This window comes from Rhinolophus hipposideros (assembly GCF_964194185.1).
Source record: "Rhinolophus hipposideros genome assembly, chromosome: 3".
NCBI lineage: Eukaryota > Metazoa > Chordata > Mammalia > Chiroptera > Rhinolophidae > Rhinolophus > Rhinolophus hipposideros.
The window spans coordinates 28,617,591-28,643,256 of NC_138049.1; the positions used below are offsets into that span (position 1 = coordinate 28,617,591).

The 25,666-nt window shown below is 34.5% G+C and overlaps 3 protein-coding genes across 3 annotated transcripts in view; all 3 read left to right on the plus strand.

Moving 5' to 3' along the window:
- Positions 1–3,708, plus strand: part of LOC308494162 (uncharacterized protein) — a 59,703-nt gene extending 55,995 nt beyond the window's left edge. Inside the window, exon 18 of the mRNA XM_081041586.1 lies at positions 1,742–3,708. The gene's annotated coding sequence lies outside the window, so the exon portion shown is untranslated. The remainder of the gene's footprint in view (positions 1–1,741) is intronic.
- On the plus strand, positions 1,864–4,273 carry TAAR1 (trace amine associated receptor 1; the record flags this gene model as incomplete). The annotated part of the gene is made up of 1 exon (XM_081035016.1): positions 1,864–4,273. The coding sequence occupies one exon, from the start codon at positions 1,864–1,866 to the stop codon at positions 2,881–2,883; it is 1,020 nt and encodes a 339-aa protein (XP_080891142.1). The 3' UTR covers positions 2,884–4,273.
- Positions 4,274–23,119: 18,846 nt separating this feature from the next.
- On the plus strand, positions 23,120–24,913 carry LOC308491440 (trace amine-associated receptor 2). Its single transcript, XM_081035031.1, has one exon. The coding sequence runs from the start codon at positions 23,165–23,167 to the stop codon at positions 24,107–24,109; it is 945 nt and encodes a 314-aa protein (XP_080891157.1). The 5' UTR covers positions 23,120–23,164; the 3' UTR covers positions 24,110–24,913.
- The last annotated feature ends 753 nt before the right edge of the window (positions 24,914–25,666 follow it).

The window sequence follows — 25,666 nt, forward strand, 5'->3', positions numbered from 1 at the left end:
TTGTAACTATATATATATAATTGTAGTTGGCATTCATTATTGTTCAGCTTCAGGTGTACAGTGCAGTGATCAGGCATCTACATCATCCCTGAGGTGGTCTATCTAATGAGACAAGTGTCCATTGGATACCCTACAAAATCTTTACAACATTATTGATTACATTCCCCTAATTGACTTTCGTATCCCCATGGCAATCCTGTGGTTACTGTTTTTTAATCCCCTCACCTTCCCCCTTATCTCCACCCCCCTCCCATTTAGCAACCCTCAGTTTTTCCTCTATGTCTCTGAGACTGTTTCTGATTAGTTCATTCATTTATTCTTTTCTTTAGATGCTACATATACGTGAGATCATATCATATTTGTCTTTCTCTGTCTGACTTATTTCACTTAACATAATGTTCTCTAGGTTAATCCATATTGTTGCAAATGGTAAGATTTCTTTCTTCTTTATGGCTGTGTAATACTCCATTGTATAAATGTATCATAGTTTCTTAATCCAGTCATCTATTGATGAACGTTTAAGTTGTTTCCATGTCTTGGCTATTGTGTATAGTGCTGCAGTAAACATAGGGGTGCACAATTTTTTTTAAATTAGAGTTTTGGATTCCCCCAGATAGATGCCTAGGAGTGGAATTGCTGGATCATAAGGTAGTTCCATTTTCAGATTTTTGAGATACCTCCATACTGTTTTCCATAGTGGCTGCACCAATCTGCAATACCACCATCAGTGCATGAGGGTTCCCTTTTCTCCACATTCTCGACAGCACTTGTTGTTTGTTGATTTATTGATGATAGCCATTTTGACTGGGGCGAGGTGGTATCACATTGTGGTTTTTATTTGCATTTCTCTAATGATTAGTGAGGTTGAGCATTTTTTCATGTCTGTTTGCCATCTGTATATCCTTTTTAGAAAAATGTCTCTTCAAGACATCCTACTTTTTTATATGAAAGTTTAAAGCTTAATGTTCTTGAAAATAATTTATCTGAGTTGATCCTTTCTACAGTGGTAAAACAAAACAAAATGAAACTATTATTAAAACGAAACTGTACTAGTAATTGAGACACCGGGTCATATTTCAGCTTTAATGGTTTTAGGAATAAAGCCTCAATTTCTTGCCCGTAAAATTATGTCATATCTTCCTTACAAGGAATGATATTAACATACAGATGTTAAAATGTTAAATAATGCACAGAATATAAGTGTAAATGGTTGGAGAACTGGAAGTAAAGTCATGCAAACTTCTTTCCAGTACAATCAATTATAAAATAAGAAATATATATATGATCACGTGCAGAAGCAGGCATTAGTGGATATTACTTCTGTACAATAGGCACATTTAAAATATTTCATTTTTTTCCACTAATGTATTTTAATTCTAAACTTTCTGGCAATTGATGTCTACCATTTAGAAGGTAAGTCTCCCTCACAAAACCTTGCTTTGAGCAAAGATTATTTCCATAGATTAAAGCATATGAAACATTCGCCATTTAACCTTCTCTGACCTACAAATATGTCAGTTTCATATATTTTAACCTAATAATTCGCTTTTCATTTCTAGCACAGTGGCATCAAGTAGATGTTTTTTAAAAAATGTTAAACTGAAACATTGAACCAAACTTAGAAATAGCTCTTTCCAAAATAATTATTTTCCCGTAAGAATAGGTTACTGTGTTAGAAGTAAGAGGAATCAAATTGCCAATGATTCACTCTTTTTTTTTTCCTTTCATATTTCTGGAATAGGTATATGGAAATAAAAGAAGGAACTCTAACCTGATTATGGATTTTGGAGAAAGATTCCTCAACACATAAAGGAAAAATTAAACTGGTTAGTTTTTCCAGTTTAAACTGGATAGCCCTCAGGAATGATGTCCTTTTGCCACAATATAATTAATATTTCCTGTGTGAAAAGCAGCTGGTCAAATGACGTCCGTGCTTCACTATACAGTTTAATGGTGCTCATAATTCTGACCACACTGGTTGGCAATCTAATAGTTATTATTTCCATATCATACTTCAAGCAACTTCATACCCCAACTAATTGGCTCATTCATTCCATGGCCACTGTGGACTTTCTGCTGGGGTGCCTGGTCATGCCTTATAGCATGGTGAGATCTGTTGAGCACTGCTGGCATTTTGGAGAAGTCTTCTGTAAAATTCACACCAGCACTGATATTATGCTGAGCTCAGCATCCATTTTCCATTTAGCCTTCATTTCCATTGACCGCTATTATGCTGTGTGTGACCCATTGAGATACAAAGCCAAGATCAGTAACTTGGTTATTTTTGTGATGATCTTCATTAGCTGGAGCACCCCTGCTCTTTTTGCATTTGGAATGGTCTTTCTGGAGCTAAACATCAAAGGAGCTGAACAGATGTATTACAAACACATTCACTGCATAGGTGGTTGCTCTGTCTTCTTTAGCAAAATATCTGGGGTACTGGCCTTTATGACTTCTTTCTATATACCTGGATCTATTATGTTATGTGTTTATTATAGAATATATTTCATAGCTAAAGGGCAGGCAAGATCAATTAATGATGCAAATCTGAAGCTTCAAATTGGATTTGAAGAGAAAAATGGAATTTCACGAAGCAAAGAAAGGAAAGCTGCAAAGACTTTAGGAATTGTGATGGGAGTTTTCGTAATATGCTGGTGTCCTTTCTTTGTCTGCACAGTCATGGATCCTTTCCTGGACTATACTATTCCACCCACCTTGAATGATGCATTGATTTGGTTTGGCTACTTGAACTCTACTTTTAATCCAATGGTTTATGCATTTTTTTATCCCTGGTTCAGAAGAGCATTGAAGATGATTCTATTTGGTAAAATTTTCCAAAAAGATTCATCTAGGAGTAAATTATTTTCAGAATCAAATCCATAGAATTATTATACTGCTCTGCTTTGCAAAAACAGATGGTGACCACATTTATGAGCACAACGTAATCAACCACATGACCAACTGCAGAGTCTTTGATCAATTATTTGAGTCAAAGAATGTATGATGAGATATAATACTTATGTTTTGCTTTCTGTTTGGGATATGGTAGATACTATCTTTTCCATTCTTACTATACATAGGTAGCTTTGCAATTCCAGAATTTAAGGTCCTGCATTTTAAAAAATACTTTCCTACTTGTCCGGGGCTGGCCTGCCCGGACCCGCCCAGACATGCCCGGACATGTTTGTACCTGGTTGCCCCTGGGCCAAGCTTAAGTTTCAATTCTATTGTTTAAGTTTTGATTTCTCAGCCAGCCCGCCATTTCCCCGAAATGACGCAGCCCGCCATTTCCCCGCCAGCTATGCGGAAATGACGAAGCACCCTCTGATTGGTTGGTCCCCATATCGGGAGACCAGGCGTTTCTTTGATGTGCCTAAATCTATATATACAAGCTGTTACCTTCAATAAAGAGAGACTTGATCAGACTCCTGTCTTGTCTCCATTTCTCGCGTACCCCTGTTCCCCCGAGCCCCTATTTCTCCCCCAGGTCTTCTGTTGTCGATCCTGCAGGTTGGGACACCTACTTTTATATGAACTGCCAGGAAATTGTAGTGTTCCCTTACTCAGTAGCTCAGTAGTAGAAAATATGGGGCTGCATTTGGTAATGCAAGTTACAGTGACTTTGTCATTCATTTGCTTGAATGTGTCTTGTAAAATCAACTAAAAGTAAGACATTAAATATTATATATTAAATAATTGCACATACATAATTTGCTATTTATCATGACTCCTTATTAATATACATTTAATTCTTAAATAGCTTGATTTTCAGCTTTTTAAAATAAGTTTTCCTGATTCTCATACTTGTAGGAAATTTGTACCATACAGAAAAAAAAACCCCTATAGAAACATAAAATAAAAATATCACTCATAGCTCACTTTCTGAAAGAACTACATTGTTTAAAATTCTTAAAAAAAACATTATTTTGGGGGTGACTGTATAATGTTACATTGTATATATGTATAAAGATACTTTTTAACATTTTCCCTAGTGTTGACCACTTAGAAGTTTTTAATTATCTTTTTTAAAACTGAATTTTTTTCTGACTGTTACCTGCTCAGCTCATGAAAGTAAGTCTGGAAGGATTTCACTATATTTCAAGGTGATGCCTGGTGTGGTAGAACCCCAAATGTAAGCTATATGAAGTAAAACAAATTTATTGCTGGGTTCTAGATTGCATCCAAAGAGATGCAGTCATCCATCAAAGTAGCTAAACCTCAGGAATAGCAAGAGGTGTGATCAGAGTAGACATGCCATGCCTATTAAAATGGCATATACAAAAAGAAAGAAAAAACAAAAAGAGGAACAAATGGTGGCTTCAGTTAAGATCCCATAAAAGGAAGTAGGCAAACATTCTAAATTATAAGCATTGATTTGCAATTGAACTGTTTCTCATTCAGACTTCATGAAGTCTGTTTCCTGTTGAGTAGCCCCAGGAGTTTGGAGTTATTTATTTAATAGTAGTGACTTATGCTCATGAGTAAGTTAGGGCAAGGCAGCTAATTTTAAATGAAACTAAGATGCACATTCCTGCATGTAAATTTCTGTTCACCAACTGGATGATCTCACAAACCCATCTTTCTATTATAGTCTGTTTTAGAACTACGTATTTTGTTTCATTGATCTGACTAGATTTTTGTTCTAGTTCATTTAAAAAACGTTCTGAGTTATCTTTTCATTTAATATAGTATAAGACACATTGCCCTTAATCATTTCCAGTTTCAAAAACTCCCTTTTTTCACTTGTGAGATCATTTTGTCAAAATTTAAAAAGGGAACAAGCATTTAGGCAGTTTTCTGTACCTTACAGCAAGTTTCTGTGCTGTTCTTTATTTGCTCCCATACATTCCTCTTAAGATTATTCCTAGATGTTTTGTACTTTTGTGTGTGTGTGTGTTTTACCTATTGTGAATAAATATTTTTTACGCCATTATATTTTCTATATAAAAATTAATGCTGGCATACAGTAAAATTGTATTTTAGCTTTTCAGTTGAATTGTTTGGGTTTTCACCATACATAATCCTTAGTTGTAAGTTTATCTCTTTTCCAGTAATTATGGTTTTTATGTATATTCCTTGCTATACTTCATTAGTCATTATTTCTAGACCAATATTGATGAGAAGTTAGTACAAGCAATAATGATGATAAGAGTCATCAGTCATCCTGTTCTACGTTTATTTTAAATTACTATTTAGGTTTTAATATTGATTCCATACTTTTCTGAGACAAGCTCATGACTTTTATAATTCCAACTTTTTTACTTAGTACTAAAGCCCTGATAGCCTATCTTTCTTTATAGCTTCTGTTCTTAATACTCATGATAAGAGATAACCCATAATTCAGCCTCAACAAAACAAGAAGGCTTATTTTATTTTGCTACATCCACCAGTTTACCCTTGTTTCCATTCCCTCATGCAGAAAATATTTTTGTTTTTTGATTGTCCAGAATCCATTTCCTACCCAGAATCTAATCCTCTTTTGAGAAATTACCCGTTCCAACCAGCTGTAGTCTGTTGAAACTGTATTGAGAAGACTAGGCCTCTGCACTTCCCCTTAACAAAACAGATGGGTGGATAAGCCAAGCTAAAAATTGCAGGAAGTCTTTCTCTAGAATTTGAATTTTAGCCAAGGGGAAAAGACAGTGGTTCTTAACAGAATAGTCTCCAGAAAACAAGAAAAACACATAGGTTTCCATTCCATTCATGTGGTAAAATCATGAGCAGACTGCTCTTGGTATTGTCGGGGTTCTTGTTTCCCAGATTCCAGAGCTGCCTGTCTGTCCATTTCCAAGCTAATTTCTCCAGTCTCTCTAATGATTTCATGAGTCCAGATAGTCTTCCCATAAATTCTTTTTGAGAATAATTGTTGGTTGCATCCATGGAAAGAAACTTAGCTTGATATACTATATTATAGTAACTACCAAGAAAGCAATTGCAATGATATGATATTTCTTACCCAAGTTCAGACAACTTCCAATAAAAACAGACTCACTTTCTACTCTTCTGTCAAAGAGGAGTATTCATATAAATATTACTCTGGAAGAGATGAAAATAAACGTACTAGCAAGGAAGTTTTTCGGTACTGACTTATTGTTAATAAAAATAATACCATCTTAAGAGATCAGTGAACTGGAAAGTTCCATCTTGATTTTAAACTTGGTTCGTGAAGTCAATAATCCAGTTTTTGGAAAGTCATAAACATGTGCCTAGAAAGTGGGGCAAACCATATGAACTCTAGTTCATTGTAGATTCTGGGGAGTTGTAGTTTCTATGTAGTGATACATTGTCAACAACAGCTTGAACATTAACTTAAAAGTGTAAAGATACATGAAGAATGATTTATGTGTTTAAATTTAGCAGACTATAAAGCGTACCAAAAAAACAATGATTCAAAAAGATATTTTGAATGCTGCACTGAAATAATTCAGATAACATAGGAATCAGATTAAATTTTTTTTTAAAGATAAGGTATATGTATTTTCCAAATAGTATTCAAAGAAAGTAAACTTGTCTTTAATAGGTCCTAGCCTTCCCCCCCTCCCCACCCCTCCCCGCATATGCAGCTTCGATATTCTAATTTGGTTAGAATGTTCCACTGGCGTCGGTTTTACTGTGAAGTCATATCAACCTCAATATCTAATTTGTTTGTCTTTGATTTTTCCCAGGAGAAAGAAATCATTGACTCATGGAAATTAAAATCTATCAACAGGTTTATCAATTAAGATGACTTAGAAGTTTAAAGTTAAGCCATTCACAATAGTTTATCAATGGCAAACTTTCCTCTTCATTAATATATATATCAGATAAGCAATAACTCTGATGATAGATGATGAGACAGGCAAAGAGTTAACAGGAGAGAGTTTGTGAGCTAGCAGGATGAGCTTAAAAATTAATTGCTTGGCCCTGAATCCTTTGGCTGGCACTGCACCTGCCAACTGACAAGCACCCTACATGCATCATAGGTGGAAACAGAACAGTTCCCAATCTCAACAGCAACCCCCTGCAAGCTGACAAGCACACTACATCCTGCATAGAAAAATATAAAACCGCAGCTAAGGAGAAACCCGTGGCAGCTACCTCTATCAGACTCTACCCTGGCCAACTCCTTTTGCTAGCATTTCTCTTCCAAACAGAAAGCCATGGCAGTCCCAGTCATCTTCTCTATATACTGCCGTGGCCATCCTTGCTGCCCAACTTTCAATAAACCTTTTCTTGCTTTGCTACTTTTCAGAATCTTGTGAATTCTTTCATATTCTGTGCACGACCAAGGGTACCCAGAAAACAACAACAAAAAACCAATATAATAGACTCTAAAATTTGTTTATTGGTCAACATTTTCACAATGTGATGTGTTAAAATAGCGTTTCTCAACCTTTGCTGATGCTGGGAAGCTATGATATAAATATAAATAATGTGGATACTCACGCCCTATGTCAAGAAGATGATCTTTGGTGAAGAGGGCAAGCTTGGGAGCCAGATGTCATGGGTTTAAATTCTGACTCCAATATTCATCGGCTATTATTTGGACAAAGTTACTTAAAAACTCCAAGCCTTACTTAACAAAATGAAGACAATCATGTTGCCTACCTCACTGCACTTTATTTACAGTTTGGCACATTGTTAGATGAGATGTACTGTCTACCATGGGTCCTTACACACAAAAACACTCAGCAAATATACATTATTTGCATTGTTTCCTGTCATTTTATTGGCATGAGCTAGGGTGGTGTTCACTCAGAATATGCTAAGGTAGTATGCATAGAGCTGTTGAGATAGATTACATTACATACTGTTGTTGTTTTTAAAAGTGCAGAATAATACTCTTTCCTAATAAATTTCACGATTACAATTATGCAAAATCTTTAGAAGGAAGTTAACCTGGTGACACATTTTTGCATTGTTAGCCTGTGATATGTCAGAGTTTGGCATATAGTATGTTTGAAAACCGTGGGAATTTTTATTTTTTAAAAAGTAATTTATATAAAATGCATATATATATATTAACTATATATTTATATATGTCTATATATAATATTGATATCTAGCAGCAAAATAACTATTATCAGCCTATCTAATGAATTTGGATGAACACTTTGTGTAAGCCCTGAAGCACATTAGCAGAGAGCAGAGTTCTGAAACACTGAGGGAATTGCAGAAGTTAGGGACTGTGTTTTATTCATTGTCGTACTCTGTGCTTAGTACCACACCTCGCACAGAGAAGTCTCTTTATGCATGTTTTTTAGGGAAATAAATGATAAGGAATAATAAGGTATCCAAGATTAGAACAATAAAAGTTAGAAACAGGTTTGAGCCCAAGTCTGTCTTGCTACAAACTCCAACCTCTTTCCTATTTCAGGAAGTGGAGCCAACTATGCGGAAACTACGGGATTCATAGTTTTATCTCCAGCCAAGTTTAAGTAGATGTGCCTATATGGGTTTAATTTTGGCAATAAATATGTATTCTTTATAAATGCACATAGGCGGAATATGTTTTCTTCTCTTGCATCATCTAAAGTTTTCTTTCTCAGATTTACACTTTGCCTTTGCTTAATAGTCTGAGAATTCCCTAAACGTTTGGTTCCTCAAATAAAGTTCTGTGATAAATATTTTCCTATCTCCGTGAGGTAGAATTATTTCCCCAATGACTTATAGTGTGAAATGATTTCCTATCATGACTGAAGTGGAACAGAAGACGAGTTAATGATGCCCTCTGGTCTCTATTTACTAGGAAGTTTGACAAATGAGAGCAAAGTAAGAGAAATGGTGCCTGTACTTGTCTCTTTGGACTATAAGATCCAATTGCAGCTTCAAAGTGTCAAACTGTAAATAAAGTGCAGTGGGCATTGGTAAATATCCAATCAACACATTTAATTACTGCTATTAGCAATTCTCACAAGTCTTTACTCTTAACAAACAAAAGAGTTTGCAAACAGTGATATCATACACTTTACATGGGTTGTTAACTTTATTTCTAGATGGCTAAAGGTTTTCATATTATCTGTTGATACTCCTAAGCACAGAAAATTATAAAAGTTTGGGAAATACAGAAAAAACACATAGATCGTCCACTGGTTTTCCTTCCATGGTTTATATTACAAGAAAAAATGAAACAAAACACAAAACAAAACATCACAGTAATTGTTTACCACCATGTAGTAGATAAGACTACCAAAATGGTAAATTTGAATATGTACAGCTAGATAACAGGATTAGTTTTACATAAAAAAGCAAAGTGGAAAAGAATGGTGTTACCTGGGTAACTGAGTCATCTGAATTCTCTTCTTCATCACGCCTGTCACTGTGGTCAGATAAGACCACAAACAAAAGAAACCAGAATCATTGCTTGTATTGTACTTGGAAATATATTGACCTGAGTTTATATTCAAATATGGGCCATAATTAGCTGTTTAGCAATGGTCAGCAGCAGAAAACAATTTACTAAACCTCTTTAAATTTCAGTTTTCTCATTTGCATAATGGGTAATAGGTAACTTTCAAGGTTATTGTGAAGATTTATTCATTCACTAAATAATTTATTAACTCATATAACAAGTATTTCTTGCTTATGATATGCTGTCATTGTGTTAGCTAGATGCTAAGAATACAGATGTGGATAACACTAACATGGGCTACATCCTTCTGGAATTTTCATAGAAATGAAATGAAGTTTTAGGAAATGAAATGAGAGTATATTTGTCAAGTTTGTGTGATGTACTTTAGATAATGCATAGCATGTGGTCAATAAATTAGAGTTATTATTGTGTTGTTATTATTTACAATTCATTTGGCCATTGTCAACCTGGTTCATAATTGCAGAGATGGAATTAAAAAATACTCGTATATGCCTGACTATCAATTTTGAGCTCAAATTGCAGCATCACATGTCACTCTTTCTGTATAACTGATACAGCGAACTCTCAAGGTCATTGCTGTGACCATGCTCTTACTGCCTTCTTCTAATTTCTCTTCTTGGCCAGATCACATAAAATACACCAGTGTTTTTGTTAGGCTATTGGGCATCTCCTTTTCATTAGGCACCCCAAATTCTATATGTGCCAAACTAAACAAAATTATCCCATCTTCTCTTCCTATGTTCTTTTTTGAATGACACCTCTATCCTTGGAATTGCTCAAGGTGGAAATCTGGGTCGTCCTTGACTCCGCCTTCTCTTTGCTCTCCACATCCAGCCAAGTACTGTCAATGTGTCTTAATTCAGATTTTAGATTTCCCTCCCTTGTACTTTGCACAAATATTACAATTGATTTCATTCCTCTTGTCTTGGCCCCTCTAGTCCATTTTCCACACAATAGCTACTGGCTATTTAACCCCCAAATTTGGTCCCTAGTCCTAATGCCTTTTTGCTGTAGTAGTGTTGTATTATTACTTGTATTATTGTATAACCCTTGTGTGGTTTTGTAGTAGTATTGTATTATTACTTACACCATAAGGTCCAAATTCCTTGAGTAGCATAAAAGACCATCTGGGATCTGTCCTGCCTGCTTTTCTATCTTTATCTCTCACCCCTCTCTTATAAGCATATTATATTTCAGTCATACCACGTTATCTAAATTTCCTGCAAACTCTGCATCTTTCCAGAACACTCGATTCCTACTGTTCAGAATACCCTTCATCAAATTGTTTACTTAGGAATTCTTGAAGCCTTCCTTAACTTTAAGTATAGCTCCTCTGAAGCTTGTCCTGTTCAGGCTTCCTTCTCTGATCTCCAATAGCAGTTCAGGCATGGTTCTATTATAGTACATTCCCATTGCTCTGTGATGATCTGTCTTTACAAACAAATTAGTTTCTGATAAATATTGAGTAGAATATTAAACAAAATGTATGCAAAGTATAAATATCACAATGAGCATCCTTGTAATTTACACTCAGTTTGTAAAAAATAACATATTTTAAAATGTTGCTTATTGTTTTGTAATTCTTTGCATATTTCTGATGCAAAGTCTTTGTCAATAATGTTTGAGACAAATATCTTTCCCCAGTAGCTTTTTTTTAAGTTTCTTAGTATGATGTTTGCTAAACATAAATCTTTATCCTCATGTAGTCAAATTTAACAAGTGTTTTCTTTGTTTTTGTGCTTTTTGTAACTGCAGTAATCATTCCCTACTATGAAATTATAAAAAAATTCCTGTATTGTCCTCTAAGAATTTTATAGACTTTCTTTCCATATTTAGGTTTTTAATTCACTTTAATTCTGGAACTGATTGTTGTGTATGGTGTGAGAGATGATCCAATTTCACTTTTCTTTCTATATAACCGATTGTTTTCATACCGTGCCATTTATTGAAAAGTCTAAATATTCTCCATTAATCTGTTGTTGGCAATATAATAAATTGTTTCCATATATATTGAAAAGATACGTTTTTAGTCTTCTTAAATTCTCCATAGATCTATTTATTTATCCTCCTACTAATAGCTAATTGTGTTAATTATTATAACTTTATATTGTCTTTAAATCAGGTAAAAGAAAATTCCCTTCACCCCATTTTTCCCTTCTAGTCCCCCTCTTACTTCTTATTTTTCTTCATCTAAAGAGTTTAGGTTTTGTAATTTGTGACTTTTTAAAAAATTTCTTATAAATTTTTGAGAAAACTTGTCAAATAAAACACACACGCATACACACACATACATACGAAGCCTTTGAGATCTAAATAGATAGATCATTTTGAAGAAAGTTAAGACCTTTACCACAGTTTTTCTTCCAATCCCTGAGTATAGTATATTTCTTCATTTATTTACACCTTCATTTATGTCTTTTAATAAATTTTTAAACTTTTTCCATAAACAACTTTCACATCTATTTTAAAGTTTTTGATTGTGTTATAAAGATGAAATTTTTTAAAGTCACAATTTCTTATCCATTCTTGTTGTTAGATAAAAATGCTATATATTTCTGTATACTGATTTTAAAAAATAGCAACCTTGCTAATCTCTCTTACTAATTCTAAAAATGTAAGTGTATATTTTGGATATTTTGTAGAGACATTCATATCATTTGTCAATAATAACAGTTTTTTTCCCTAATCCTTGTTTCTTTCTAATCCTTATACATTTCCCTGCTGCCTTTCTGAATTGGCTAAAAGCCTTTAGCAAAAGAAAGACATCCAAGTGGTTTTAGACAGTTGTTTAGCTTTATTCCTCATATTTAAAGGAATACTTTAATGTTTTATTATTAAGTAAGATGTCTGTTGAAAATTTTTACTTTTGTATATATTCTTAATTAGGTTAAGGAAATTGTGTATTTCCCCCCTGGTTTGCTAAGAGTTTTTTGTTGTTTGTTTGTTTTGTTTTTTAATGATAAATAGGTTTGTATTTTACCGTGTGTTTACTGAGATATTCTTTCATAATCTGATAATGTGGTAAATTACTTTAAGTGATGTCCTAATGTCAAAATGTCAAACCATGCTTATATCTCAGGGGTAAACAATCATAAGCATAATTTCTTTTTAAAAATAACTCTGAAGTGTATAGACTATTACATTTATGTTGATGAGTAAGAATAAACTTCAATTTTCCTATCCCACAAATCCTTGTTGGGATATGTATAAAATTTATGCTAACCTCATTAAATCAACTGGCAAATTAAACATTTTCTGTGTCCTGAATGATCTGTGTAAGATGGAAATTATTTGGTTCTTGAATGTTCAGTAAAACTTGCCATTGAAACCAGATGGATATGGAATTTTCGTGAGAACATTTGAAACTATTAATTCATTTTACTGGTCACTGACTCTTTAGTCATAGGTGTTTCCGCTTTAACATAAATGTGTGGGTACCTGAAAAACCAATGTTCTTAAAACTGTGCACTAAGAATAACAGAGTTAGTGAGAAAAATCAGATATCAGATTCATGGCAAACCAGTCAAGCAATATGTAGCACTGTAACTAGCGCTCTAACAAAAGCAATAATAATTTTAACAAAAACATTAGCAGAGTGCATTTCTCCTGGAATTTGCACTCAGTTTCAGTCAGCTTCTTTGACAGGAGCTCACGCTCACTTCTTTGAATTGTGGATCCATGAGTGCATTTGCTTCCAACAGAGATCAGTTTAATTAAGAAATAAAAAAATCTCCACAATCTAACCTAAGACCTGCCATTGATCATCAATCAAAAATAAAATTTAACACAGAAGGAAATGACTGCAGCATTTTTATCTTCATTCTCAGCCTAACCAGATAGCTTAATACTGTGGAAAGTGTAGAGTTGTTTTCAAAACCACCAAAACAACCACTACTGGTATTTCAGGAAGATTCCTAAGGTCTCCATATATTGCTAAGGCTTTTTCTGCAATTGTGAGGAAGTTTGCCGTAATAACTTCAAAACATTAATGTGTTGGGGGGGGGGGAATCACATAAAAACAACATGTAATTCTGAATTATACTAATGTCACCCCACTATGTACCAATTGAGTATGAGCTAATTTGTTATAAAAACACAACTGTATCCCCCATTTCTTTTGAGTCAGTTTTTATAAATCATATTTTTCTAGGAATTTGTGAAACCCATTTCACACAGGTTTTCAAATTTATTGGCATAGTTGTTCATAATGTGTTCTTATTACCTTTTTAATATTTACTGAATGTGTAGTTATGAATTACTGCCCTTACTTTTATTGTTTTTTCCTTCTTTTTTTGATATTTCACTGTTCTTTATCTAACTTCTTAATTTTTATGGTTATTTAGTTGATTTTCAGTGTTCTTTTATAATATAAGCAATTAAGAGAAAAATTATCCCTTTAACTTATGCTTTTGCTAAAGCTTTCAAGCTGGCATACATTTTTTTCATTGTCCAGTCAAATTCTAATTTGAATGCTTGATTCCTTCTTTAGTCAATAACTTAAAGTATGTTTTTTAATATCAAAGACAGGGATATTTTTCTAGTTACCTTTTGTTATTTATTTCTAGCTTAATTGCTTTGTGCTCAGGTAACATGATATGTATAATTTCAGTCCTTTCAAATTAGTTGAGAACTTGACTTTATATCTCAATATTTCATCACGTTTTGTAAATGTTTTGTGTATGTCTGAGAAGACTGTGTGCTCTGAAGTTTCATACATAAGTCTACATATTTTCATTAGATCTAGCTTATTTATAATTGTACTGATATTTAGTCTACTTATTCTATCAGTTGTTGATAGAACAATGTGTTAAAATCTACCACAAGGATTGTGGATTTTGTGGATTTTTCCTTGTACTCTGGTCATTTTTTTCTTATAGATTTGAAGTCTGCTATTAAATTTAGATATATCATCATGGTAAATGGAAGTCTTTTTATTATTTATCCTTTTCACTACAAATGCTTTTGGCCTTAACACATTTAGTGTCTGATATTAATAGAATGATACAAACTTTGTTTTGGTTTATATTGGTTTGGAATGTGTTTTTCTATTTTCTTTAAAAATTTTCCAAATTTCTGTATTCTTGGTTTTAATATATCTCTTTTAAACAGCTTACATTTGGATTTTTCCATCAAATCTGATATATATATATATATATATATATATATATATATATATTTTTTTTTTTTTTTAAGAAGGAGATTTGTAGGAGATGACGTCAAATAGAGAGCCAGAAGCTAGATCATGCACACCAAAGTTATATATGAATTTTGGTTTATATATGAAAAAAATAAATTATATCCCCCACCTCCCCACAGCAGTCTGTAAGCTGTGGAATGGCCAAACCCCACAGACAGTCAGACTAAGGGTCAATCCCACCTATTGACATGCCAATAACAATCAACTAAGGCTCAACTATAACAGGAGGGTCCACACAACCCACATAAAGGACATTCCTGGAGCACCTAAAGCAAGTGACCAAGGAGACTGTGCCAGGGCCCCACAGGGCACTTACTACATAAGGCCACACGGCCAAGATTAGGAGATATAGTAGATCTAGCTCACACATAGAAACAAATACAAGGAGGCAGCCAAATGAGGAAAGAAAGAAATGTGTTACAAATAAAAGAACGGGAGAAAAATCCAGAAAAAGAACTAAATAAAATTAGGGCAAGCAACCTACCAGAGACAGTTCAAAACAATGGTTATAAAGATGCTCAAGGAACTTAGTGAAAACATCTAATTGGAACAGCATAAAAGAAATAGAATGTCCAAAAAATGAGGATAGTTTAAGAGACCTCTGGGACAACATCAAGTGTAATAACATTCACATCATATGAGTACCAGAAGGAGAGAAGAGAAAGCAAGGGATTGAGAACCTGTTTGAAGAAATAATAACTGAAAACTTTCCTAGCCTGGTGAAAGAAATAGAAATACAAGTCCAGGAAGTGCAAAGTCCCAAATAAGATGAACCCAAACAGGCACAAACCAAGACACATTATAATTAAAATGGCAAAGTTTACAGACAAAGAGAGAAACCTAAAAGCAGCAAGGAAAGACAACTAGTAATTTATCAGGGAACCCCCATAAGATTGTCAGCTGATTTCTCAACAGAAACTTTGCAGGCCAGAAGGGATGGCACAAAATGTTCAAGGTGATGAAAAGCAAGGGCCTAGAACCAAGGATACTCTACCTAGCAAAGCTCTCATTTAAAATTGAAGGAGAGATAAAGAGCTTCCCAGACAAAAAAGGCTAAAGGAGTTAATCACCACCAAACCAGTATTACAAGGAATGTTAGAGGGACTTTTTTAAGATGCGAAAAGAAAAAAAAGAGATCAAAATTATGAATAACAAAATGGCAGTAGCTACATATCTATCAATAATTACTTTTAATGTAAATGGATTAAACATTCCAATCAAAAAATATAAGAGGGCTGAATGGATAAGAAAACAAAACCTTTACATATTCTGCCTACAAGAGAATCCTTCAGATTAAAAGATACACACAGAGACAGAAAGTAAAGAGATGATAAAAGATATTTCATGAAAATGGAAAACAACAACAAAAAGCTGGGGTAACAATATTTATACCAGACAAAATAGATTTTAAAACAAAGTCTATAACAAGAGACAAAGAAGGATCCAGTAATTCCACTTCATGGAATTTACCCAAAGAAATCCAAGATGCTACTTCAAGGGATCATATGTTCACTGCAGCATTGTTTATAATAGCCAAGATGTGGAGGCAGCCTGCGTGTCCGTCAGTAGACGAATAGATAAAGAGTAGGTGGCACATACATAGAATGAAATATTGCTTAGCCATGGAAGGGAATGGGTTCTTGTTACCTGCCGTGGCATGGATGGATGTGGAGGGTTATCATGCTGAGTAGAGTATTCCAGACAGAGAAAGACAGATGCAGTGTGATTTGGTTTATTTGTGGAACCTAAGAACAAAATAAACAAAACAGAAACAAACTCATAGATACAGAAAACATTTTGATGGTTGCCAGATGAGAGGGAGGTTGGGAGTGTGGGTGAAAAAAGGGGAAGAGATTAAGAAGTACAACTGGTTTTCACAAAGCAGTTATGGGGATGTAGGGTACAGCATAAGGAATATAGTCAATAACATTGTAATAACTATATATGGTGTCAGATGGGTACTAGATTTGTTAAGGTGATAGATGGGAGGGGTTTGGGGAAAGGGTGAAAAAGTTCAAGGGACTAATAAATACCAATTGGTAATTACAAAATAGTCATGGGGATATAAAGTAAACCATAGGAAATATAGTCGATAATATGGTAATAACTATGTATAGTGCTAGGTGGGTACTAGACTAGTCAGGGCATCACTTCTTTTAAATTATATAAATGTCTAACCACTGTGCTGTACACCTGAAATTAATATCATATAATATTGAAAAATTAAAAAGTATTGGGTGGGAAAGTAAAGGGCAATAAGAGTTCTAAATTTCCAGGTATAAAACAAATAAGTCACGGGGATGTAATGTACAGCATGTGGGGAATATAGTCAATAATATTGTGATAGTCTGGTACAGTGTTAGATGGTTGCTGGATGTATCATGGTGATCACTTCTTTAGGAATATAAATGTTTAATACCTATGGTGTACCCCTGAAACTCTATAGTATTTTCTGTTAGCTGTGTTTTTAATAAAAATCTTTAAAAAGATCATTCTTCAAAATAGCAAAAGAACTGGAAATAATTCAAATATTCATTGATCAGAGAAAAGATAAACAAATCATCATAGGGCAGTGAAAATGAATGAACTATAGCTACATATGGTATTGAGTGGAAAAATAAGAGCAAAACAAATTACAAAAGACGATAAAGAGCATAATACCATTTTATAGAGTTCTAAAAACAATTAAACCCAACAACTTGTTATACAAATATACGTGATGAATCTATTAAAAGAATACAAAAAGAAACATAAAATTCAAGGTAGTAGCTACCTGAGGTAAAGGGAGGAAAGCAGCAACCAGATTCATGTAACATACTGTCAACCTAGTTCACAGGCATGGGGTGCTGTGTTACAAACAAGTGAAGAAACAAGCAAATCATGTGGCATAACTGATTAATTCAAGTTCTGCACACGAGTTCCAATTTAAAAAGTGAACACTTGTGTTAGTGATATATCCCTTTTCTCCAGGCTGAGGTACAAAATAAGATCATATCCCTGTATTATTTAAATTAATTAGCTAGCTTTCCCATTTCCCTTTTGGGTCTTTTATATTCTCTGGGGACTAAATCCAAAGATTCAGTTCTAAACTGCCCCAAGGTGTCACTATTAAAAATAGGGGATGGTAGATGAGGGTAAAAGGGATCAAACATATGGTGATGGAAGAACTGACTCTGGGTGGTGAACACACAATGTGATATATAGATGATGTAATACAGAATTGTACACTGGAAACCTATGTCATTTTACTAACAATTGTCACCCCAATAAACTTTAATTAAAAAAAAATGAGTGGCCACCCAGCTGGAATATGATGCCATTCCATCCGCAATGGTGTGGAGATGTGGCTATGAAGGGAAGCTGCCGTTTCTAAGGGCTTAGAAAGGAGTGAGTGGGTGCTCCTTACATTTACATATACCAAAGAACTCTTACTTTCAAATCTGCCCTCAGGATTAGAGAGGCTGGTGCAGAAGAGTTTTCAAGGCTTAGCCACATGTCATTTCTAGGATTTGCTGTTGACTCTGTATCATCTCTCCTCCTTCTACTGGTCCTCATAGTTATTCTCAATCAGCAAAGCCCTCGTGTCCTTTCTTGCCAGTAGGTCTAAAATGGCATTTTCAGGTTATTAGGTATACTCTAATATACTCTAACAGTGAATCTCAAAAGGGAAGAAGACAAAAACTCATTGCTTTTGCTCCAAGCTGCCTCCTTAGCTCTTTAAAAATAACAATTTAAGTTCTACTGACTTACTGACTCCCCCAGAAGAGATAGAAGTTACTAGCAACTTGTGAGTAGAACATCTTCTACTATTAAAAAATAGCAAACTGTGCAAATATTTATAAAGCTTCCTTTTAAAGTACTTTCACATACATTTTCTCGTCATATCCTAATGTAAATATGAATATGTTCTGAAATGAAAGATTTAATTTTTTAGTTACTCTTCCTCATCTTCTAAAAGAGCCCCTGAGAAAGACTGAGCCAGGACCAGCTATATAATTTGTGAGGACCATTGCAAAGTGAACGTGCAGAGTCCTTTCCTAAGAAAAATATTATTAAGAATTTCAAGAGAGCGACTGCAAAGCATTAAACCAAATGTGGGCCTTTTGGAGTTCAAGTCTCTGTGTGACTGAACAAATTGCATGCCCATGCAGCAGCCCTGAGCCAAACTGACCTAGATCACACAGAGTAGGCATAATTATAATTTAAGCAGGACCCTAATATCTTCTAGTGACCAGTATTATATTTCATCTACATCTGGGATGTGTTGCCTCCCAAGGCTGTCCCATCACTGTAAAATGAACGTTCACATTTTAAAAGAACACAAACAAAAAAGGAAACCCTCCAACATATGAGTAGATTGAAGCCAATTGCATCAGAGAAGATTTGGGCATAGTCATGTGAGTTCCTTGAAAAGGTAATGATTCTGGCCGTTCTTCCAGAAATTTATTCTTTTAGTCACATTTATATAAAAGAAGAAAGAACAAACCAATGGATGGTAAGGCCTCTTCTCAGTGACTGGAATGTGAGACAAAATACGGAGTATGACAGTCTTAGATTTTCCGAAAGAGATGGAAGACACATATCCGTTTTTTTTACCTGAACCACTAATCCCATTCATGTGCGGTTGAGATCAGGTTCTTTAGGGCCACCTGTAACCTAGTAGTTCAGATTTGCTTTACAGTCGGTATATAATAGCAGACTTAGAGCCTGCAGTGTTGCAGGTGATGAAAATTCAGGTAAGCAGAGACTCCTGAGAGGATAGAGGGATTTAGGCTCATTAAGCTGCTAAACTTTAGAAAGGCAGGGTTTATTTTTGCTTTCTTTTTTTTTTTTAACTTTTCAGACCAATTCCCTTGAGACTAATTGTTAAATTATTGAGCAGCACAATTTACATAGTTCAGGTTTTTCTAGTTCAATATAAGCATTCACAGTAGTCAGAAAGAAACAAAGAAATAAAGTTCCCTCAGTAAGGAATTTAACAATGGCATCTTCCACAGTGCAACAGGTATGTGGAGAAGGGATTAAGGACAGATCTGTGTTTGCTCTTCCTTGAGGTTTTCTCATAAAATAAATTGTCACCTACACTAGCAGGTACATTAAATCACCTTTTTTTTTTTTTTTTTGCATTTTTGTCATGTGCACAGAGAATGTGTATGTAGGAATGTGGAAGTTTACGGCACATGACTTACTTCGAATTTGTAATGAAAGGTAGAGCCTTTTAAATATGTGAACAGGATAATCTGCTGCCTTTTGGCCGTACAACACATTTTCTGAGAAGAGGATTTACAGTCCTGGCAAGGGTTACATCTTCAAGTGCCTGAGTAAATTATTTATCACTACTACTAGTGTTCTCCAAAGTAAATCAGAGCGCTAAGGGAGTTACCTGGAGTTTCTACATACAATCCCATGCCTTTGCTTTCTTAGGGGAAAACTGTTCTGGTCAAATGTATCATTGGATATGGTGTTTCTCCTCAGAAAGAAGGAAGGAAGAAGGACGAGACGAAAGTTACCTTTGAAGAGCTCTCTCTATATCAGGCATTGTACTAAAGCTGTTTATATATATTATTAAATATGTTAAGATTCATTAACATTTAGTATTTGACAGAAATTTAACGGAAAGAAATCAATAGCTTGATTTCAAGGCAATAGCTTTAATTTAAGGAAAGAATGATTAGCAGGGATAAAGACATTGTAAAGCCCCTTAAAAGTTTAAAAAGTGCTTGCTAAAGCAGAGGGATATTTAATATAAAAGTACTCAAATTTAATAAGGTAAAAAGAAATGGGATCACATTAGAAAAATCAGAAAATTCTTTATTATCATGGTGATGGTCCTACAATTTAATCACTTTCTGGGGGAATGTAGAAGATAATTTTATTTTAATTTAGTAAAGTTTAGGTTAGATATTTATTTATAAGCTGAATGGGCAAGCAATTCATAATGTTGCAAATCTTTAATTTTTGTGCTTTTTAAAAAACATAGTGGTAATAGAGAAAAGGCCAAATTTTCCATTTAATTCTGTTGCAATCTTTGTATCTATATGTTTGTATTAACAGGTTTAAAAATAGAAAAAAATGATACTTGAAGAATATAGTCTTGAAAATACTATTTTATGCATTTGGCTTTCACAATCAATTTGAAAGGTTTGAAGGATATGGCTATTGAAAGGGTTAAACTGATGATGGATGTCATATGCAAGGAACATGCCAAATACAGCATGGAGAATGATGAACACAATTTACGTAAAAGTACTGTTTGATGAGCTGACCAAATAGTCATCTAAAGTGTCCCTTCCTGCTCTGTGGCGAGTATACCAGGAATACAAACACGAATGTATGAGTCATATAATGTGCTTCAAAGAATTTTATCATAGTTCTTTGAGTTGATTGGTTAATTAAAGTTCCTGAATGCTAAAAGAGAGGGGAGTCAAGCTCTATACCCTATGATTTGAAGTTTAGGAGAATTGGGTAAGACTTTTCCAAAAGTGGGATAGTAGGGTGATTAATAACATCACTTAGCCAGGAACACAAAGAAATTTACAACTAAATCTTAAAATGTACTATTGTTGTGGCGTTGCTTTTAACACAAGGATATTGTATGTGTTTGTGTGTGCCACTGTCATTAAAATGAAATTATTTGCTATTTCTCTTAGCTTTACTGTCCAAGAAGTAAAGTGATTTAAAAATGAACCAACAAAATTTTCTTTGGCTCTCCTCTGCTTTTTAATGAGCGTACTGAAGGTGATTTGAGCCTTCCCGTTTCATAAGACTGTCATTTTCTTTTAGTATTTTCTTCTGTGATGATGCTTAACTAGTTAATAGGTGGCTAACAAGGAATAACAAGCAGCTGGAAAGCTTGGTACCAAGGTAGGGGAAAAGTCCTTGCTTGCTTACCTTTCTCCTCCTACCTTTGTTTCTGGGTGGATACTGGCTAAAAATTCTGGCTTTGGGGACAACAATAAAATTAGAAAGCCTCTCTTCTCCCACTCTATCCTCAACTTAGCCCCCTATTTTTTTTCTGCTGTGTTTTAGAGACCTTGAGAGTAGCTTTAAAAGGTCTCCTAACAACCTCATGTCTTTTCTTCACTCTTCCTTTTTCTTGGAATATGCTTTTTCTCTTCTGTTCAAATTCTACTCACTCACTGAGAGCCAAATCAAAAATCGCACCCTCACTGGAACATTTTTATCTACCCCACCCTGAAATTCTCTTGTCCATTTTTGATCTTTGATTTCACATTTTGGCTAGATATCTCTGGTCAGTTAATTACCACTGTTGCTTTTTATCTGTGGTGTAGAATCGTTTAGGTTTTAGGTGTTGATATGTGTTGTCTCTCCAGCTGTTTTGTCTCTTCAGCCAGGGACCAGTTCACTCTTTCTTGTTCCTTTTATTGTGCCCTGTATATTGTGAGCATTCAATAAACAGTTATGTGTGATGGTGCTGTTACATCACAGCGGCTGAGAACTTACTGGTTTATCTATCAGTAATTGGTCAGGTCTAATACATGTGAAGTCGTTGATGGCCAAAGCCTTTCTGCAATATTAATAGTTATGCTTTGCAGTTGGACAGTGAATTTTTCCCTAATGTACATTAAAATAGAAAGCTATCCTGATCCATGAACATGTTACATTCCAAATATACATGTACCATGGTAGCATGCCGATTTTTATATGTAAAATGGATATACTGGGGGCCAACACAAAGAGAGCATGTGCTGCTTGTTTTTCTTGTAGTGGAAATGGCTTACTTTCCTAAAACTGACTAACACCTGTCCCTAGCCTCTGTGTGACCTCCACACAGGAATTTGTCAAGCAGTCATTACTGCCTGTTTTGCGTTGTACGGATCCGAAGAGAGGCGCTAGAGAGGCGCACTTGCTCTTCACAAAGAAGTGAGGGTGGTCCATCTTTGGTCTTTGCCTACCTCTGACTTGGCTGCTCTGGCTAGTGAGATGCTTAGCAAGGCTCCATGATTGGCAGAAAAGGATGATTCTACTAGATTATTAGACAACCTTAAATGATTCTTCCCCTTTCAACCAACCTTAGCATGAAAAAATGAAGCATGGTGAAAATAATTGAACAGATGAATAAACTATTTTCAAATAATAACCTCTTGGTCCCACAAGGCAACAGACTCCAATCAAATCAGATCTGAGTATGTGTTCACTCGTTTGAAGAAGAAGTGGATGTATTATCTAACAGATATATAGTCTTCCTGTGTACACAAGGAGGATCAATTAATTGTAATAAATTTATTCTTCCTCTTCTTCCTCCTTCTTTTTCAATTTCAGACCCTGACAGAAAGCAAGAGCTTACTAAATGTTGGCAGTATAGTTGAAATAAAGGAAACTATAAAAAAATAATGATCATTTAAACTCATTAGGGTAGTGTTCTATGACATTGCAAATAAAGATTAAGATAAATGAGAAAAATCATAAATAGTATTTCAGCATAGATTATCTTCCTTGAGTCTTATATGTCTTTCTTGAGTTTTTCTATGAAAACTACATAAAACATAGACTATTTTATCTATTGCCTGACAAAATTCCATGTGTTTTGCTTTTTTCTGAAGGAAACATTCAATTGCTCCAAATATGGAAATGGATCTTGCCCGGAGAACAAAATGCCACTGGGTGTCCGAGTTGCCATGTATTCATTTATGGTGGGAGCCATATTCATCACGGTGTTTGGCAATCTTGCCATGATAATTTCCATTTCTTTCTTCAAGCAGCTTCACACACCAACCAACTTCCTCATCCTCTCCATGGCAGTTACTGATTTCCTCCTGGGATTCACCATTATGCCATATAGTATGATCAGATCTGTGGAGAATTGCTGGTATTTTGGGCTTACATTTTGCAAGATTCATTATAGTTTTGATCTGATGCTTAGCATAACCTCCATCTTCCATCTTTGTTCAGTGGCCATCGACAGATTTTATGCTATCTGTTACCCTTTACGTTATTCCGCCAAAATGACGATTCCAGTCATTAAACGGTTGTTACTTCTCTGCTGGTCAGTCCCAGGAGCATTTGCATTCGGGGTGGTCTTCTCAGAGGCCTATGCTGATGGAATAGAGGGTTATGATATCTTGGTCGCTTGTTCCAGTTCTTGCCCAGTGATGTTCAACAAGCTATGGGGGACCACCTTGTTTATGGCAGGTTTCTTCACTCCTGGGTCTGTGATGGTGGGGATTTATGGCAAAATTTTTGCAGTATCTAGAAAACATGCTTGTGCAATCAGTAACTTACCAGAAAATCAAAATAATCAAATGAAGAAAGACAAAAAAGCAGCCAAAACTTTAGGAATAGTGATGGGTGTTTTCTTATTATGTTGGTTTCCCTGTTTCTTCACAATTTTATTGGATCCCTTTATGAACTTCTCTACTCCTGTAGTTTTGTTTGATGCTTTGACATGGTTTGGCTATTTTAATTCCACATGTAATCCCTTAATATATGGTTTCTTCTATCCCTGGTTTCGCAAAGCACTTAAGTACATTTTGCTAGGTAAAATTTTCAGCTCACATTTCCATAACACTAATTTGTTTATTCAAAAAGAAACTGAATAGACTTACTTTGTGGGAGTGAGTTGAAGAAAAAGAACTGGAAATTAGAAGAATGAAGTCACTTAAAGTGTGTGTGTGAGATTTTGGCTACTATGGAGAGCTCTTCATTTGTAAGACTTGAGGGGAAAAAAAAAAGGTATCTTCTTTTCAGAATACTTCATATGCCCACTACTTCCAGATAGAGAAAAAAATAATGTTAGAAAGGTAGACGGAAGATGGAGAAAAGCTAGGACTAGGGTGAAGAGGACACGCAAACCTTTTATACTATTTGAAAGGGATCAAAACACAAGCTGAACTTGAGGACAGCTATCCACTTATCACCACACACACTTTGTGTGATATTTTCATTTATTTCTTCTTCCTCAGTGTCTGACCAGATGTATTTTAAAGTATCAACAACAAAAACTTATAGGTAAATAAATATGGAAATAACCATTTCAGAAACATGTTCTCTCAGGAATCATTGGTTAGCTGAGAATTAAGCCTTCACTAGATTTCACTGTTGTGAGATTAAACACTTTTTAAATGAAAGAAGAAATGGAAACTGTAACTGAGGCCACATATCCAAGAAATGTGTTCATTCATGTATCATCTTAATCATAGCAGTTGGCAATTTCTATTTTATTAGCAGGAATATTCTATTTGGTGCCTTCTTTTCTTCCTCAGGTTTATCCATATTTTGTATTGCTAATTGGTACCCTGATTTTTAATAAACGTAAAGTATATACCCTAAAAAGTTGCATTTGAATCCATCACTCCTTTTTGCTTAATATTTATGCATATGTGTTTGAATAATAGAATAATATGAGAAGGAAACAAAAAAGAAAACTAATATTTATTAGGAGTGGATGCCTCTGGGTTCTGGAAATCTTATACTGTGTTTGTTATTCAGTGTCTTTGTAAGTTGAGATCCATTAAGAACTTGTGGAATTGATTTAGTAGTCATCAACCAGCGGTATGCTGGAAAAACCTGGCTCTGGGAAGAAAAAAAAAACAAAAACCCTTGATTTGTAGAATTTGATGATTTTCTTTGTGTATATATATTATGTATATGTATAATATATAATATATGTATATTTAAAAATTCTTCATTTAGCTGATTTCAAGTTATGAATGTAATGTCAACTAGCTCTCAAAATTTTTGAAAAGTTAACCTATTCTTGCAAATGGGCATGTATAGTTCCAGTATACTACTTCAAATAATATTTTTAATGAAAAGCAAACTAGAATAGAAGGAAATAATCTCAAATCTATCACTTGCACTGAGACTAAATATTGCCTTATGAATATTTAATTTTAGTTATATACACATATATGTTTATACATGTGTTTTTGCATATGTAAGTAAACTGTTTCAATAAAATATTTTTGTTTGTTTTCTTCAACTTCAATATTTCAATGACTAAATTAATAATGTTTTCCTCTTTGTGGAAAAGTTTACATAATTTACTTTGACCTTAGTCCATTGCATAGATCACAATTTAGCAGTGCCCTTTCAGCTGTCACATAAGCATTAGTCTTGCTTGGCTGCCCAAAGATGGGCCTGCACATATTGTGTGG